Genomic DNA, 18,489 nt, shown 5'->3' on the forward strand with positions numbered 1-18,489 from the left:
CTTTACTAATCATAATTTTATTAATAATAGAATTATTTTTATCAATTTATTGTTATATTTATATTTGAGAAAATTATATTAATATTTATTATTTTTAATATTATATTAATATTTGAGAAAAATGTAATTCCTATTTTACAATTATATAATGATATATATAATAAAATTATTTTTAATTTATTGTTGTTTGATACTATAGAAAAAAAATATTATTTTATAGCGTTTTCGATTGAAACAGGTTTAATCGTTCCGGAAGCGCATCATCTCTGTCAATAAAAGATTTGAATTCATAGTGAAATAGCATGCACAGTATACACAGAAACGCAATTCATCTCTATCGGCATCTTTGTCAGCATACCTAAAAATGAACTGCACATGCGCGGACTTGATAGGTAACCAATCATGGCTAGTGTCTCTGTCTCACTTACCTTTACCTTCCTCACTTTTTTTTCTCTTTCTAACTTACTAATACACACTATATACAGGGTGACGAATCTACGAATCTGAATCTCTGTTATTTTTGCAGAGAATGCAAAAAATTCTAAAAAAGAAATGTTTGTTTTAAACGAGCAAGTATAATACAAAAATAAACATTTTTATCTTAAGAAGAAAATTATTGTTATATTATTTATTTATTTAAAACAAATATATTTTTCTTTTTAGAAATTTTTTTGCATTTTCAAAAGTAACAGAAATATTTCAGATTCGTAGATTCGTCACCCTATACATAAAAGAATAACTCCTCGTAAGATTATTAAAAAATAAATTGGATACGATTATATGGACATATCCGTAAGATTGAGAGAGAGCGTAAATAGAGAGAAACTAAGATAAGACAGAAGATCACTCTACCATGATTGGTTACCTACCAAGTCCGCGCATGTGCAGTTCATTTTTAGGTACGCTGAAATTATCAGAGTTGCGCTACTGTATATACTGTGAAAATAGTGCCTAATCCGGATTGGTTAAGATCCGTTCAATCGAAAACGCTATTGGTGGCAATTTTTCTACAATCGATATGTATCTTTATCGATTATTTTTCAATGATCGAGATTTGTAATGCGCAATATCATCTCGAACCGCGGCCAATCTTGAAACGCGATTCGAATCGTTCCGCGTTTCTCGCGAGCGTTATTATCGACCAAGAATCTGAATTTCGCGTGTGAAAAATCATCTCTCGCAAAGCGTCGGACGGTTTTTTATAACGAATTAAACGTAAAAACGTACAGTCATCAATAGTGGTATATCGCGATCGCGATTTCGATCTCGACGTATATTTTCATGTCAGTTTTCGCGTGTCCAGAATTCTCTTCCCGCCAAAATGCAATAGATGCAGAATCATCATCGGTATATATGTACGTATAAATCATTTTCTAATTAATTCTACGTTGATATTATTTTCATCTGCGTTATTTTTATTAAAAATATTTTCAAATTTTCATAATCTTACATATGTATTTATGTATGTATATATGTATGTACGATGTAAATTTTTAAATCTCTTTTAAATGTTTGAATTAATTAAGATAAAAGAAGAAACTTAGGAAATAAAAAAAATAAAATATTTAAAATCAAATCATTTTCTCTGCGCGAGAGCGAATAATCAAGAAAATATTTTTAGGCAGAAAGTTTTTTTTTTATTTTTTTATATTGATACTTTTCGGTATGCGTATGTTGCATGTATATATATATAAAATTATTTTTTCATGTATTCTGCATATTTATTTCTCTATCGTCAACAATGAAATATACTTAGCGTCTGCCTGTCTTGTTCTTTGCCTTTAATCCAATCCAAAGTCAATAAATTTTTAAATTTAAATTCATTTTAATTCCGAACGCATTTTATATATATATATATATATATATATATATATATATATATAATCGCGAAATTGAAATCATATCGTGCACGCACACATATATCTAGCGTATATATAATTTATATTATACGTATAAACACGCTCGGATGTTAATTTGTTTTTACAATATTTTACAATTTAAAAAAATGTAATTTTCGCGCAAGAATTGCTAAATTGATAATGAATGGAAATCTATCTTTCATTTCCTATGTATCTATCAATCATCTTATATAAAATTCTTGCCCTATAATATTTAATTATATATAATATATGTGCACGCGTAAAATGTATGTATGCATATGTAAATATAAAATAGAAAATGTGCATATGTTACAGAGAGAATATATATTTTTCTGTTTCTTTTTTTTTAAATATATTTATCTTATAGTTTCTCTCTATTTTACAAATTGTATACTTCCTATAAATCAGTAACAGTTAAAATTGCTCTCAGTCTTAAATTTTACATATTGTAAGATACAAAATATTTCAAAATTTTTACAAAATTTCATATTTCATATTATTAAAAAAAAATACCATGTCAATGTGAACATAGTATAGTCATAATTCACGATTTTCAATATAATTTTATATATGATTAGAACAGATAGAATCAATAATTGTTTCAGTATGTATAATTATTTCCTAATTCATAATGACATAAATAAAAACATAGTCTTTCAACTTTTTAGGAATAAATTATGAAGATATTTAAAAAATTATATTGACTGTAATTGAATGTAACATTTTATATTACATTTAATGCAACAAACATCCAAAAACAATAGACTTCTAATTTTTTGACATTTCATTCGATTTTTAAGTTTAGAAATGTATAATTCTGTTATTTCGAACTACATCTGTAAAAAAAAGTATGAGTACTCTATTTATTAAATACACACACAGCTGTTGCATTGTATGTATTCAAGATAAAAAATGATTTATGTATTAATATTTGAGAAAAATATGGTCCCTATTTTACAATTATATAACCTCCCATAAAAAATCCCATCAAATATAATATATATCTAAAAATAAGTAACTAATGAAATTATATATATATAAAATGCTTTATGTCAGGGATTTTGTTGCTTATTATCAAATTTAGTTTTTGTAAGTGACAAATTAGGCACAGTTAAACTATCACTTGGATCTTGAATACTTTCAGATGTATTTGTAGTAGTAGATCTCTCACTATTGGAATTAGAGTTTTGAAATTTAGGCGTAGAAGTTCTTCCTTTTAAAAGCACAGCTTGTTCCGTGCTTTTACTAGCTTCTTTAATTGATATCGATGACACATCACTGATATCAGGAAAAGCACTTGGATCATGCTGTTTCTTGGTGGGAGAAATCATTCTTCTGGCTGTATTTATTGGCGTAATATCCGAATTTGAAGATGAACTAAGAGCACTTGCTTCTCGAGTTTTCTTTAATGTCGTAACAGCCCAGCCCAAACCTAGTTTCTTCAAAGCAGTTTCCATCTCTTCTGGAGATGAAGCATGCTTCAAAATATCTGACGACGGAGAACTCGTTATTTCAGAAATACCAGACAATCCAGAAAAACTGTATAAGCTAGTAGACGTTGTTTTATGTTTACTGTCTTTATGTGGATTATTAAAATCGGTACTCATAGAAGAACCGAGTTTATCTTTTGCTTGAGATACAGGTTCTTCAATGGTTGTGTTACATTGCAATTGTTTATTATATTTTTCGAGCATATGCTCTCGCTCGGCTTGAGTTTTTATTGCGATACCATCAACCGTACTTTCTAACTTTTCAGGAGATTTGCAGATAGTTGTAATTTTCTGTGATCTCTGTGCAGAAATTAGATTTTCATCAGAATGTTTCACGCTAGATGTTGCTGATTTTTCCGAAGAATATTGACTCTGTTGAACAGATAAAGGAGCCACATGCACTGATGGTTTAGATTTTGTTGGACTCTTGATGCTTTTATTAACTGTATCTGTTGTATCAAATTCCACTATCGTTGATAATTCATGTCCTGATGATTCTAATTCTGGCCTATGTTTGCATTAAAATAAAAAAAATTATGAAATATATAATTAATTTTAAACAAAATTATAATTAAAACATTTGCATTAAACATAATTATTATATTTATTTTACCTGTATGGCCCATTTAACAATGTAACGGGAGGTTTAGGTCTTGTTGATGTCATAATTCCGTGATTGCGCGATATTTTGGGAATACCAGCTAATATGGGAATGAAATCATTTTCTTTTCTTGCCTAAAAATATATATACAATGTAAAGCAATATTTATATATCCAAATTATTTTGCTGTAAATAGTATTAGCTCATATTCTAATATGTCTGTCAGATTATTTCTTTAAACATCCAATATGTATTAAATATATATATACACACATGTATAAATTATGACAAACTATAAACAATTTTCATATATTGAAATGTTTTGTTCTTTTTTTTTTTACATTTTCAAATCAAGTTTAAAATATTTATAACTTTAATGTAACACATAAAAATAAAAATATATCACCTTTACCTCTTGAGTAGAAGTAACTTCTTTTGTAATATTATTGTCCTTTTCATGTTCTAATGAAGTGTTATTGTTGAGACTAATATTCTTAAAAGACGGTCTTTTATATTGCACAGAGATTTCATCAACTCCGTTTGAGACAATGCTTGTCCTGTTCATATTTTTACTTTGTTCCAAAATTTCTTTCGACAATTTTTCAATTACCTTTTCTTCGTGAAGAGAAGGTGTACACGGAGGCCAAGAGTTACGATCTGGTGTTTTTGTTGTGTGAGGTCTTTGCTGCATTTTAAATCGATTAAGCTGTATATTAACTTTTTCATCGCTTATAACTTTTGGCTTAGCTCTGCTTTCCGAAGTAGTAACTTCGGATTTTTGTATATGTGTTTTAACTGTATCTATTAATTTACTTCTGGGAGTAGAAGTGATTGCTTGGACTTCCGCATCACATGAAGGTTCATCCCTTGGAATTGCTTCGCTTCCTACAATTCCTTGTGATTCAAAGAGAGTTCTTGCAAGTTGGACATGAATTGCTTCTATACTCTCAATCAGTCTATGCACTACTTGTGCATTTTCACGTAATGGTCTTGATGCAGGTAGTTGCATTAAGCTAGTTTCATCACATGGACTGATTAGCGAAAGATCCATACCTGTAATAAATATATGTAATATTATTTCAAACTGTATAAAAACAATATTCTATTAATACATACAATTTGAATCATAATATATTATTTCAAAAGCAGTTAATTATTCAAAATAATTAATTGGATCTTACTTATAGCGATGTAAGAATATTTTATACTGCAAATGATTAAAACTAAATTGTATATATTATAAAACTAATTTATTTATTGTTAGTAATGCTTTACCTTTCTGCTCATTTCGTACTTTTTCAATGAGATCAGTTAAAGATGCGATTCTTTCTGCACACAAGTTCTGTAAATCTTCGTATTTTTGTAATATTTCAGGACAATTTTTCAGCGCATAATCGTGAATATCATCGAATCTCGTATGTAATAGTTTACATTGAGGATTTTTGCAAATACAATCTTTGGGTGATACTGATGGCTGTTGCGTAGGAGTAATTAAGTGCTCCGATGTTGTAGATTTCCGCTGACAAACATCCGATGGATCTGTTAATGTAGATTGATCGTTCTGTATAGATGAAATTGTAGTAGTATCATTTGTTTGCGAATCATTCGTATTGTATCTAAGCATCCTGCTGATTCTATCGCGATGTGGAATATTCGACGGCATCATCATTGTACGCGGCGAAGGAGTTTCCGGTGTGGAGACTGGACTGACTTCTTGTCGTAATCTTCTCAATTCTTCGAGTGTTGGAGTATCTAACATCTCCAAAATCGGTGTAACGTTAGTAAAAGCGTCAAACATCGATTTAGGCTTTATCGGTGGTGGACTTGCAAACGATGTCGATGTATCGGAAGTATCTTTTATTCGAATCCATCTTTTCATTTGCCTGTGAATCCGATATGGTTGACTCGGAGTTCGTTCTTGATCATTCACCCCTGAAAACGTTTGCGAGCTTTCCGCACTGGCGTCTATGGATACTCTTGTTTCTTGTGATGGGTCTGTGTCATCGGTGAATGCCGACTTACTCATATGTATGTCGACTCTTCTACTGGTTGTGTCCACCTGTGCATCCGAACATTTCGTCTTCTTCTGAGGACTAATCAGACGAGTGCTTGACTGAGATCTCGAGAACCTCTTCATAGGTGATGGTGCCTTAGAACTGACGGATGTTGAGCGAATCTTTTGATAAATCCTAGGCGACAGTCGCTTCGATGTTCGTACGCTACCTTTTTTTCTTTTAGGTGTTACAACCACTTCTTTCTTGTCGATTTCAATGACCATCCCGCTAATTTCGGAGCTTGTTGAATCATTACTACTATCATCTGTCTCTGGCGTGATGATAGTAATTTTTGGTTCTATCGGATGAGGTATTCGTTCAGTTGCCTCTTTACTGGGAATATCTGTGTCTTTTTGAGGCAATTCCACTTGTATACTTTTATTCTCTGCTGGACTAGTTTTATCTAATTCCGCCTGTACAGCAATTTCAATTTTCGCAGGTGATTTATCCGGTTTTTTCGCCTTATGATCTTTCCTTACACATTCCTCGCTGTTAGACATATTTATAACTTTAATTTCAGGTGACAAAGGCTCGGTGGGTTTCGATGCTTTTGCCTGCGTTCTATCTTCAAAAACTGGCTTCATACTGATATTAAATATATCATCTGGCAAACTTGCACCAAATTCCTTTAGTAGTAATCTTTTTTGTCTTTCGACCTTTTTCAGCATATCCAATATTTGTTCTTCCCGCGATATTTCGCTATCTTGATCTCGTTGTTTATAACAAACATTTGTCTCCTCATCAACGAGACAAGGTTCTTGCCATGTGGAATGAGGTACAGCAAGGTCCTTCTTTTGCATTGGTAAAGTAATTACTCTTTCCGTGAGATGAGAATATTGGGTCTGTGCACCATCTGTATCAAAAATTTTTTTAGCTGCACGATTCAACTTCTTTTGATGTTCTTCTTGATATTTATTCCTCTGATGTAATCGCGTGTGCGTACTTTCTTTAGCAGATTGAACTTGACTAGCTTTTAATTTGCGTTCTTCTTGCGCAAGATGATCTAGATTCTGCATGAGTGCCTGGTAATCTCTCCGTACTTTTTCTCGTAAAATCGCATCTTCACCGCGACGTTGGGCATTTAATTTACGACTTTCGGATATATATGTTTTTATATTCTCTGCATCTTTAATCGCTTGTGCTGCTTCTACTGCATTTGGCTCATTTCCAATATCGATTCTTTCAACAATACCAGGAGGCCTTCTGTAAACATTTCTTTGACGCATATTATGATCATATAGTCGTACTTTATCCGTTGAAGAAAATGTCTTTGGATTTTTGTTACATATAATTTGTTCTGTGACATCAGAAAAATATGACGAATCGTCGCTAGTCGAGTTGGAACTACTACTGCTGATACTACTTGAACTATCTGATATATTTTGTGTATAATCTTCTGGATTGTATCTTGCTACTTTTTCAGCCTCAGTTGGTGTAGCGCTTATAATTGGTACTGTTCTTCGTGGTAGTTGATCATCACTTATATCATTAGTGATATATTCAATGTGATCAACTTTGTTTCCTTTCTTTTTTGATGATGATTTATGTGATTGTACGGTAGATTGCTTTTGTAATCCTGAAGGACCTGATTTTGGCGATGATATTTTACCATGTTCTTTTAAATTAGATTTCTTTGCTCTTCTAGGCGACTTTCTTGGGAGAATCTTTTTATTCTTTCTCTTTGGAGTTAACGTTTCATGAACAATTTCTTCATTTGTATCTTCTTGGGATGAATTTATTTGTGTTCTTTTATGTTCCTCAGGTGATGTTGATCTTGGAAGTTTAGCTATCATAGCAGCTCTTGTATTTTCTACTTCTCGCACTTTACGTAATCTTTCTTGATGAGCTGCTTCTGCGCTATCTTTCTGTTTTGTTTCTTTCATACGTTCCATAGCATCCTTTCCTCTTTTTAAGGCCATAGCTCGATCTTTTCTTTCCTCTTCTTCTATTATTATATTCACGTCCGGTTGCAAAGCAGCAAAGGCATGAGCTTGACCAATATCTTCCAGATCTTCCTCATATTTCTGTTGTAACTCCATAATCTTTCTCTCGTGCATCTGCTCGAGTTCTGATCTCCCATCCTTTTCCAATCCCCTCTTTATCTTTTTAGCACGTTCCACAATTCGGTTAGAAATTTCCTTTGATTGTTGCCGGACCTGTAATAATAATTCAACATATCATTTTACAATTTTACATCATTTGACTAATATTTATACTGTCAAGTGTACAATAACTCATTACAATTATTGTGTAGAAAATTCGATTCAATTATATAAATTTCAAGAGAGTTTGAAGCAAATTGCAGATTCATATTTTATTTGCATTTTCGAATTGGAATAAATAAAAAAATGTCGATTAAATGTGTAGTATACCTGCTCCAGACGTAACCTCCGTCGACGATCACGTTCATTCTTCTTGATTTGATCTAGATCTGACAGTACCATTCTTCCACGACATATATTTACAGGATACCCGTTCACAGTAACATGTATCGACATATTTCATAGAAAAAGCGTTAAATCTATACAAGCTTTTATTAATGTTTAGCTTTGTATATAGTTTAACTCAAATTTAAAATGACAGGAACGGCAGGAACGGCCATTCTGGTTGTTGACTTAGTGCCGGCAATTCAAAAACAATAAATATCCCTAGATCCTAGTTTAAAGCGTAATTTTTTATTCTGACACTAACTATATATGTATATATTTTCGATATGCACGAGATATGAAATATATACATACATATTTTTTTTCTCGTGAAAATTTTTAATTTATTGAAATTGTCTAACACTACGAAATACATATTCCGATGATTTTACATAACACATATATTTTGTATATTTAATATATATAAATCTTTTTTTTTTCTTTTTTTTATTAATAATTTCTTTAACAAATTTTTAACTATAATTTTAATTATGAATATGAATGAAAAATATCATAAAAATTATTATTTATAGAAAATTAAAGTCATAAAATAGAGATCCTAAAAATTTGATATATAAATATTATTGTGTCGTAATGTTTTTTTGTGCATGACTTTTGATTATAGAAATTATTATAATTTATAAAAATCTACGTGAAAAGTGATATATGGGATATTCAAAGCAAGAATGTATTGCAACAAGAAGAGTAAAAAAAGATCGGTTTTGCATACATTTTACTTCCTCGTTGCAGATTTGTAAATATAGGAATTGCAGATTTCGTAAATATAGGAATAATATAGGAAATGATCAGTTCAAATACTCGTATTGACCTTCGCATGGATTTTATTACGAAAAGTTGCTTGGCGATAATGATTCTTATAGCATATAGACAGAAGGACATTCTCCGAAAAAAATACAAAGTATCTTTTATTGTTTTAATGAAACTATAATCATTATCTAGCTCAGAATATTCATCCGCCTCTGAGACGCAGGTAAAAGTTGTATTACTTCTTTTTTTTTTTTTTTTACTCGTTCATAAAAATCTTAAATACTCATCATCGAAAGAGTATGTCGAGACTCAGCAAAATTATTTTAGTAAAATCATTTGCTGACAATTCAAAGATAAACAAATTTTTAACGTTCATCGGCGGCAAATATTCTATTGTCACGTACGAGTATACGTAGTTGGGACGATTGTAAGTGCTACCAGCGACGTAACTGTTTCGCAGAAAAAAAAAATAATAATTATATTAAGAGAAATCGATGAAAATCCATACTGCGAAGTAGAATTCCCAATCTATGAAAAATCACTATTTACAAAAGTTTTGAAGTTTGTCTTTTTACTTCTTTTGCACCGTCTGTATATATATTGAACTTGTATGATTCTCTTTATAAGATATTACGATAAATGATTCTAATTAGATTTTTACAAAAAAAATTTAGAGGGAAAATCGGTGTAAATTTTATTTATTTTTTTTTTTTTAAAGAGATTAGGAATATCGATATCTCGCAGCATGCAAATTTCTGGGAATTTCTCACGATCATGGTCCTAACTATAATTTGCACACATTGTATTGCACAATGCGTAATTCTCTCGATGCTTGTACGGCGAAAAAATATCAAATTTGGGGTTTCTAAGGAGCTTGCGCAACCACTTTACACCGTGTGTGATTTGTAGTACTACTTGCATTATATACATGAATTTTTAGCTGTGTACGTTTCTCTATCCAATAACAGCGGTGCAATTATGCGGTTTCCCGGCCTACAGCCAGCTACGGTGATAATTCACATTATCGGCTTAATCTTACGCATCAAAATGCCAGTTTCGCGCACAAAAGGCAATTTACAGCATTACAATCTTTTTCGCGTAGCGCGCCTCACGCGCCTCTTCTTCTATTATTCGCTATTTATTCGTATTATAACATGTGTTAAGACGCTACTACGTTTTTAAACGCGCAGCGACGCGATTACTCGCATCGCGAGAGACTAACTAATTAAGGGACAGTCATTTTAGAACTTCTCTAAAATTCCTTCGCACGAACTTGTGTCGCGTCTCACGATACAAATTCGTCTCGACACTATACACGAATACGATTTTATCCTTCGTTCTGAGTTACAGCGTATGTATATATATATATATTTATATATAATATATAATATATATATTTTTTTGTATGTATTTTATATTACTAATATCGTGTCAGCATTGACTGCAAATTATTTCGTTGCCGCGCTACGTTGCTGCGCGATTTACAAATTACGCTCCCAACAAAGAAGAACTTCGACGAACGGATAAAATACAAAGATTCGGCAGTATAGTGATCCAACAGGCATCTCCGTTATAAAAGTACGGTCGCGATGCGTTTATGCTTCCGAAGTACATTTGATTCAATAACGAGTGTCTCTATATCCGCAAGATATGCATTGATTAGCGAGTGATCTCTCTGCGCCTGTTTTTCTTTTTCTCTTTTGTGCTTTCTCTTATAAATTGTATAGAAACATTTACGAAAGTATATATCTGTAAATCCGATTCAGTGTCGTCGTTAGACTTTACGTTAGGACATACATATACATGTACATGATGTATATATATATCCGACGGATATACTTTAATTGAGAATTTATTCTGATTACATAATCACTACTGTGTATGTGTGTGTATATGTGTTTGTGTGTCTGGATGTCTGAAATATTTTCTCTTATTTTTTTTTTTTTGCATATAAGTATAAGTGTTCGAATTAGCTACGCTATATACAGATCTAATGTAAAAGTCAGCGAGAATGAAGCTGCGATTATGTCTCATTATCGCATAAGTACCGAAGTACCGACCGGCGACGAATATGAACTACTTTTTGGTGATATCTGTGTGACAGATGCAAGTCTATATATGCCGCAAGTGAATTATATGCATTGAGCAAGAGTACTGTGAGATCTCACAGCGCGTATCTGAAAAACATCAAGTACTTATTATCAAACGTGACTTACAATAGCGTATCGTTCTTACCGATTGCGTTTGCATATTATTAAAGATTTGACGTCTACTAAACAGCGCCGTAATACATATCTATAAGAAATTTAAGTCCGATATTTAATTTATAATGTTACGATTTGTGATTTTAAGATTAGCATAAATTATCGTTATCACATAAATTTCACAAATTCTTGCGCATCTCAATTTTATCATTGTCTCTATAAAATGATGAAACAAATATACGCGTATAAATAAATAAAATTCTTAAAGATAAGAGTAACATTAAATTTATAACACACACACACACATATATACATATATATATATATATATATATATATATATAAATTATGCGTGATCTCTTTACATATATCACAAATTTTCGTAGAAAATTTATTTATATATTTACTTTTTATTTATACATTTGAGAATGCGTGTCCTACGAGAAAAAAAAAATATATATATATATATATATATATATACGGTGAGATAAATCAATAACTTTAATATACGGTTTTGTTAGATACCTTTATTACGATGTCTTAACGATAAGATTTACACTCAAATGTAATTAACGTTGCATCGTAATTTTTCAGTCAGAATAATCGAGAGTGTCAGATAATGCGACATAATCACAGCATTTATAACTATACGCATTATTGATAAATAGAAGCTTGTTTGCAGCGATATACGGATATAAGAATGATAGAGTCGCTGGTTGCACGTCTTGCGAGATTGTTCTGATCTCATGGTCTGCTCGATGTTTTTGAATCACTTCGAACGCGCGCGATCCTTCTCTCGAAACACCCTTAACGCAGGGTAATATTAACGATCCACCTAACGTAATAATATTAATAAAGATTTCGCGTTTTAACAATATTACTTAACATTCTATGAGTGACGCTAATACATAATAGTGTTAAGAGTTAAATTGACGACGACGAATGCAATAATAATAATTAATAAAAATTAATAATGATAATAATATAATAATGTAATCATATATATAATATAATATATAATATAATATATATATAATATATATATATATAATATAATATAATAATCTGTCTTTACGTTGTACGGTCGGCCGAGTGCAAATGATCTAAACAAATAAAGTCTATGATTTACAAAAAAAAAAATCACTTTTCATATAAATATCGTTCTCCCCTGTGTCGCGTATCACAGATTCCATCGTTTTCGTTATTAACAACATTTTCATCGCGATGAAATCTGGGATACAGCGACTAGGACTGTCGCTCCTTCCTGGGAGCGCGAACGTATGGCTCGGCCGTACATACTGCTGAAAAATTACAGTTCATTAAATCGATATGAGATCGTTTTGGTATGATAATCCCGGCCATTAGCTTTTAATCCGCGAAACACAAATCCTTCTTTCGGTATCTCGGTAAACGTGTGTACTGGACAGAGCTCCGATTAATAATCCCGAGGAGCGATCGTCGTGCTTCGATGGGGTCCCGCGAATAACGGGACTACCAAACCTCCCGATCGCTCGCGTTAACTGGCCCGCCCGTCGAATCGATCGAAAGTCCGGTTGTACCTAATCTGAATTCCCGAATGACAATTATCACGAACGCATATATATATATATAATATTATATATATAGATATATATATATATAGATATTATAATATTTATATAATATATTATATATATTATATATATATATTATATATATATATGCACGTTTGCAGTGGCTCTTCAAATGAGATGCGTTTACAACTCGACAAGGTATCGACGGTTCTCTTCTCTCTCTCTCTCTTTCTCTCTCTCTCTCTCTCTCTCTCTCTCTCTCTCTTTCTTTCCCCGAGCGTGAACGGAGAGCCGGCAATGATCAAAGATATTTGCAAATATTTCGCGCATGACGTCCGAAAGCAACGATGAAATACATCTGGAACGATGGGGGGTCTCTGTTGCTTATCGTTGACGGGGAATATCTATTAGCTTAGGCTGTGCGTGGTAATAGGACCACGACGCGCGATCTCGAAAATCTTCAGGCTGCCGATTAAATGCGATCCTATATTGTATATTGTACAGTGTCCCAAGCCGTTGCAACGGGAGGGGATTTGACTAAATAATATTGACATTAACATTGCAAGAGTAATACATATTATATTTTGTAACGTTCAATGTTTGTCAGTCACAGTCGTCCAGATCGAAGTGACGGATTAACAGCGATATTTTTGCCGATCGAACGTTAGAGCAATACAAAAATGTATTTCGATTGATCGATCGCTTCGAACAGGACAACAGGATGTATGTTGATACGTATTCGTATGAAATAAACCTGAGGTATATTTAAGTCTGTAAAGCTTTCGTTACGAATGTTTTAAACTTTGTATATATTCCACCCTCCCTCCCTCCCACCCTTATTTCGCTTGTATCGCTCGTCTTTCTTCTTGCATAAGATTTTTCCTTTCTCGCTCGTTTTTTTTTTTTTTTTTTTTTTTATTAGAGAATATTTGGCATACGTAATGGCACAGTTATAATAAGAACTTGTACTTTTGTTTACATTCGCAAAGTGCCATCCCATGTAAGGTATCCGCCAAAATTCTCTTCAACGCGACAGCTGTCCAGATAGTTTCTAGCACGACTAGCTGTCGACTCTAGCTATCATTGTGCACGGGGATCAGCAATAATTCATATACGAACCTTCTCCGAGACCCATCGGGATTTTATTGCCAAATATATGACAGATACAAATTCGTGTAGCGATTTCGCACATTTTTTTTTTTTTTAAGAGCGAGGCTTAAACGATCAGCTAAAGACTGTATTATTATTATCGCGAAATATATTAGATGATATAATGCATTATTATTTGTCATTTCGTCAATGATTTAAATTGGCGATTGATTCAATGTTTTCTTTTTCATCCGTCTATATAGTACATTCAGTGTCATATATGCCTTCATATCTGAAGTCCACTTTCACATATCGTATCTGGATATTTGAACATATTATGTAATTAGTAATTAAAAATTCAAAATTATCTCTTTGTCCCAATTAATTTAATATTGTGTGTGTATAATTTGGTATCTATTTTTTAATGCTAAATTTATAATCTTTCACACATACACACACAGGCATCAGATATTTACAACCGCCAAACTATCAGGCACAATTTTGAACCACAGTGTATGCACTGCATACGATGCATTTAATCGAGAGATACTTAACATCAGAAGTAAAGATATACATGACTCCAAATGTACAATCAAAGATATGAATAAAAATAAATACAAAAAAATGAAGTTAAAAAGGATTAAAATAGTATATCTCAACAAACATTTTAATAGTTTAATAGTTTAGTTAGCGAGAAAATATTTTATGTAGTACTTTAAAAATTTTTTTCAAAATAATAAATCTTTACAAAAATGTTCTACGACAAAAACCGTGTACGTAGAAACAATTTCTCTTCAACATTATCAACTTCAATGTTACCGCCGCACTTTTATAACGTTATATATGTATTACACGCGTACAGATTGCACAGAGTATAACCACGACGGAAAAATTATGCTAATAACTAAGTATTTAAGTGATAGTATCACTCTCTTTCTTTAGCAGTTTCCGTTTTAGATATTGTCCTTGGTAAGACTGTCGACATAATCGAGCGTAACAATTTTGATCGCAGAAGGGAACCTACATGGACGGCAATTACTTTCTATGCTATCTGTACTTGTATGTTAACGTTTTCATTTTGCGAGTATTTTATGTACATGATTCTCTATATCATTGTGTGTGAATATCATCATGCTATCTGTGTAAAAATTTTTAACATGATCAGCACCTATCAACAGTGCAATTAGTGCTCGCGTATAAAAAAACGCTGTGATAATTCTCAATTGTGTATACTATTTCATAAATTCAAACGCGATAAAATTCGAAAGAATGCACATTTCGATATAATCAGCCGCATCTTATATTGCACAGTATCGAATTTAGAGAGGTAAAAATTAAACTTTTCTGTGCGACGACAACATTACGTGTTAAATAACGCAATCGCTGTTATTGATAATTTTCAAAAATGGTTTCAGAGCGATTTTTTTTAAATATAGATACAATGATATTAATAAAAATCGAGAAATACTGACAACGCGATGTTTATGATTTTGAACACAAAGGTACCGATATACCTTTACGAGAATTATTCGTTTCTTTTTGAGTTATACTCTCAAATCATAATTTGAGTGCATTTTGTCGATAGAATATAAATTATATAACATTTCATTATGCTGATAAAATCTAAATCTCATGACGTTATCATTAATAAACAATATTAATATACTAATCCTTAGTACATTAAATTCAATAATTATACAAAACAAGGGTTGAAATATACAAGATAATACACATAATATACATAAGACGTAATATACACGATAAATATACTAAAGAATGAACATCTATCGGGAAATTGGAAGAAACTTTTATTGTGGCGAATATGTATGTGTCGCTTTTAATTATTTTTTACCATTTAATATATGGTATCTAATGCGACGTCTCACCGTGATTTTCTTCCATAAAATATGAAATACTTCTGTCATTTATTGCATTAAAACATTAAGAATTTTGACTTTTCGCAACTGTATTTGGTTATAATGTCAGAAATTAAAAATTATACAAATATTATTTCGTACAGTATGTTGAAATAAATTAGTTTTTTTCGTATATCGTCAATAAATAATAATATAATAATTATATAAACAACTAATATTAATAAATAATGTATTAATTTTATGTAACTGTAATTAGAAATATGAATATAATTATAAATTAATATATAACTATAATTGAATAAATAATGAATTTTATCTTGTACTGTGTACTGTATGAAACAAATTAATTTTCTCGTCACATATCATTAACATATAAATAGCTATAAATCATTATCTATTGTTATCCATTTTTACTAGAAAAGTAGGGCACGTGTAAATTAAATTATTCATTTGAGGAGGAATAAATACAAAAAAACCTCTAATAAATCATATTTCCACTACATATGTGAATGTGTCTTGTGACATATGAAAAAATATCTTTTATGTAAAGTGCAAGAGTAAAAGAATATGAATTGATATGAATTTTCGTTTCTGACATTATAATCCAATATAGTAGCTGTAAGGAGGAGTCTTTAAGCGATGTTGAATCCTTTTAAAACATACTATTTACTTGCAAAAATTCAATCTGTCAAATCCGTCAATATATATAAAATTTGCAAGTATATTCATTGGATATTACTCTATTAGAAATATTATCGAGATCAAATATTTCAAAATAATCGATTCAAATGAATTAATCGTTCCGCGAACGGCCCAAAGCGAGAAAGGGGTATAAGAAATGATGTCACATCGTTCTTTGCGCGCACGATTATGATGTGTGTGAATCGAATATATATATATATATATATATATATACGAGTGTGTCATCTAGAGCGAGACCTTCACTAGATCTTAAAAGATCGATCGATTCAACTGCGTAGCCTACCCCAATATGCGCGTGCAGCTCCTTTGTTGGCGAACACGGTCTTAGGTCGTCGGAAGGCTAAGAAGGCTAAGCCCGGTATACGGCAACGCATGCCGTGCAACATATAATGCCTCTCTAACGTGCGAGAGAGGTTTGAACAACAATTTTTGAATTATTTATCTGGCAGTATAATTGGTGTATAAAATTTTGGTTTCTCTTTTTTTTTTCTCTCTCATTTCTTCACGCCTTTACCCATCTTTGCGCTTTCCTGTTCGATTCGCGGCACAGATCCGATAAATTTAGATAGAATATCACAATTAATAGTTCCGTGTTTTTTTTTTTTTTTTCACGCGACACTTTTCAACTTGCCTGTCTGCGTTCTTTTTTAGCATTGAACATCGGTCAGACCGAACATCGATTCGATAGTCTTTCCTTCGTTCGTTAAATTCGATCGCTCGTTCCTCAGGGATCGATGTCCCTGAGGTTCAACATAACGCCCTTAGTTCCGTCATTACCGAGAGCGCGTCACGGTTGCGCTCCTGGCGGAAGAAGGAAGATCTATTGCAATGACCTAAGAAACGGTTCGGGAACCGGCGCTTCGAAGAACATACATGCTCACTCCGAGTGTGAGTGCGTATCTCATATACGTACCGAACCAAAAGGTTCTCTTTGTCAGGCGGGGGTTGGGAGCGGGGCTGTATTTCACTTTTCTGAGAACGCAAAGAATGCAACAGTCTAAAGTCGCCTCGCTCCGCACGCCAATTATTCGCTACCTATTAATCGAAAAGTCCCTCGTTACGGCTAAGGGACCCGGTCGGAGTTTGCCAAGTGCACAACACGAACGGGCAGAAATCGTTCAGATAAACCTTTCATCGTTTCCTCTATGAGTTGATTATTCTGAGAAAGATGTTACATCACACGAATATCGGCCGTTAGAACCATCCGCCAACCGTCATTGTAGAGTGACGTTTGTGTCTTTGAAAATTTGTACCTGTCCTCTCGACGAATGCGACGACAGAAAACAAAGTGGAAAACAAGAGGAAGAGGTGCTGGTTTGAGCTTTGCTTTCTTATGAGTGGTAATGGTGAAATAATATCTCATAGACAACGCTTTCGCTATAACCGGCAATAAAAGGGCGGTCTCGTGTTCCAAATCGTGGAAGCCTTTTCAACGCTTCGCTTTCTTTGACGATGATTGGCATTTGGCAGTTGGTATTAATGTTCAACGTAGCATTGGCAAACTCTGAGGTCGACTCGACAAGGGTTTCCGCCCACGGACGTACGAACGGGGCGGACGCTTGGCCTATTCGCTGCAAAAACGGGTGCAGGCTTTCTTCCACCTGCACTGAGTGCACCAAAGATCGCGTGAATCCATACCGTAGATCTTGCGACACTTTTTAACATCGCTGCGCGTTCGTCGGGGGGAGGACGGCTTGCCCGTGGACGCTGTCATGTTTTGTTGGTGACACGCTTGCAATGGCCGCGGGGACAATTTGATGTGCTTATTGGGCGTACCCTGAAATAGAAAGGAGAAACGTAAATTTAATAATGGTCGTTTGATATTTTTTATATTTTTGAGTTTAC

General features: G+C 32.7%; 2 protein-coding genes across 5 annotated transcripts in view; both read right to left on the bottom strand.

Annotated features, from left to right (window-relative positions):
* Positions 1 to 2,597: 2,597 nt before the first annotated feature.
* On the bottom strand, positions 2,598 to 8,660 carry LOC140663785 (uncharacterized). Of its 2 annotated transcripts, none has more exons than XM_072888249.1 (5): positions 8,398 to 8,660; positions 5,247 to 8,181; positions 4,378 to 5,024; positions 3,984 to 4,105; positions 2,598 to 3,878 (listed from the first exon to the last, which is right to left on the bottom strand). In XM_072888249.1, exons 1-5 carry the CDS (start codon positions 8,521 to 8,523, stop codon positions 2,933 to 2,935), a joined length of 4,776 nt encoding a protein of 1,591 aa, XP_072744350.1. In that variant the 5' UTR covers positions 8,524 to 8,660; the 3' UTR covers positions 2,598 to 2,932. The 2 variants fall into 2 exon arrangements, with proteins under 2 accessions (XP_072744350.1, XP_072744351.1); XM_072888250.1 differs by having other exon boundaries at positions 2,600 to 3,878; positions 4,384 to 5,024; positions 8,398 to 8,659.
* Positions 8,661 to 13,870: 5,210 nt separating this feature from the next.
* The window catches only part of Glut4ef (Glucose transporter 4 enhancer factor), an 85,126-nt gene continuing 80,507 nt past the window's right edge, over positions 13,871 to 18,489 (bottom strand). For all 3 annotated transcript variants that reach the window (XM_072887891.1, XM_072887892.1, XM_072887893.1), the window contains one exon: positions 13,871 to 18,421. In XM_072887891.1, the coding sequence (XP_072743992.1) occupies positions 18,209 to 18,421 (213 nt within the window). In that variant the 3' untranslated portion in view covers positions 13,871 to 18,208. The remainder of the gene's footprint in view (positions 18,422 to 18,489) is intronic.

This window comes from Anoplolepis gracilipes, chromosome 3, assembly GCF_047496725.1.
Source record: "Anoplolepis gracilipes chromosome 3, ASM4749672v1, whole genome shotgun sequence".
NCBI lineage: Eukaryota > Metazoa > Arthropoda > Insecta > Hymenoptera > Formicidae > Anoplolepis > Anoplolepis gracilipes.

What these genes read in the sequence shown, in the direction of transcription:
- LOC140663785 (XM_072888249.1), bottom strand. Translation starts at nt 8,523, where the DNA reads ATGTCGATACATGTTACTGTGAACGGGTATCCTGTAAATATATGTCGT. An exon ending in CTTCTACTCAAGAGGTAAAG is followed by an intron (nt 4,106 to 4,377) that starts GTGATATATTTT and finishes ATATATTTTTAG; the next exon opens with GCAAGAAAAGAAAATGATTT. An exon ending in TTGTTAAATGGGCCATACAG is followed by an intron (nt 3,879 to 3,983) that starts GTAAAATAAATA and finishes ATGCAAACATAG; the next exon opens with GCCAGAATTAGAATCATCAG.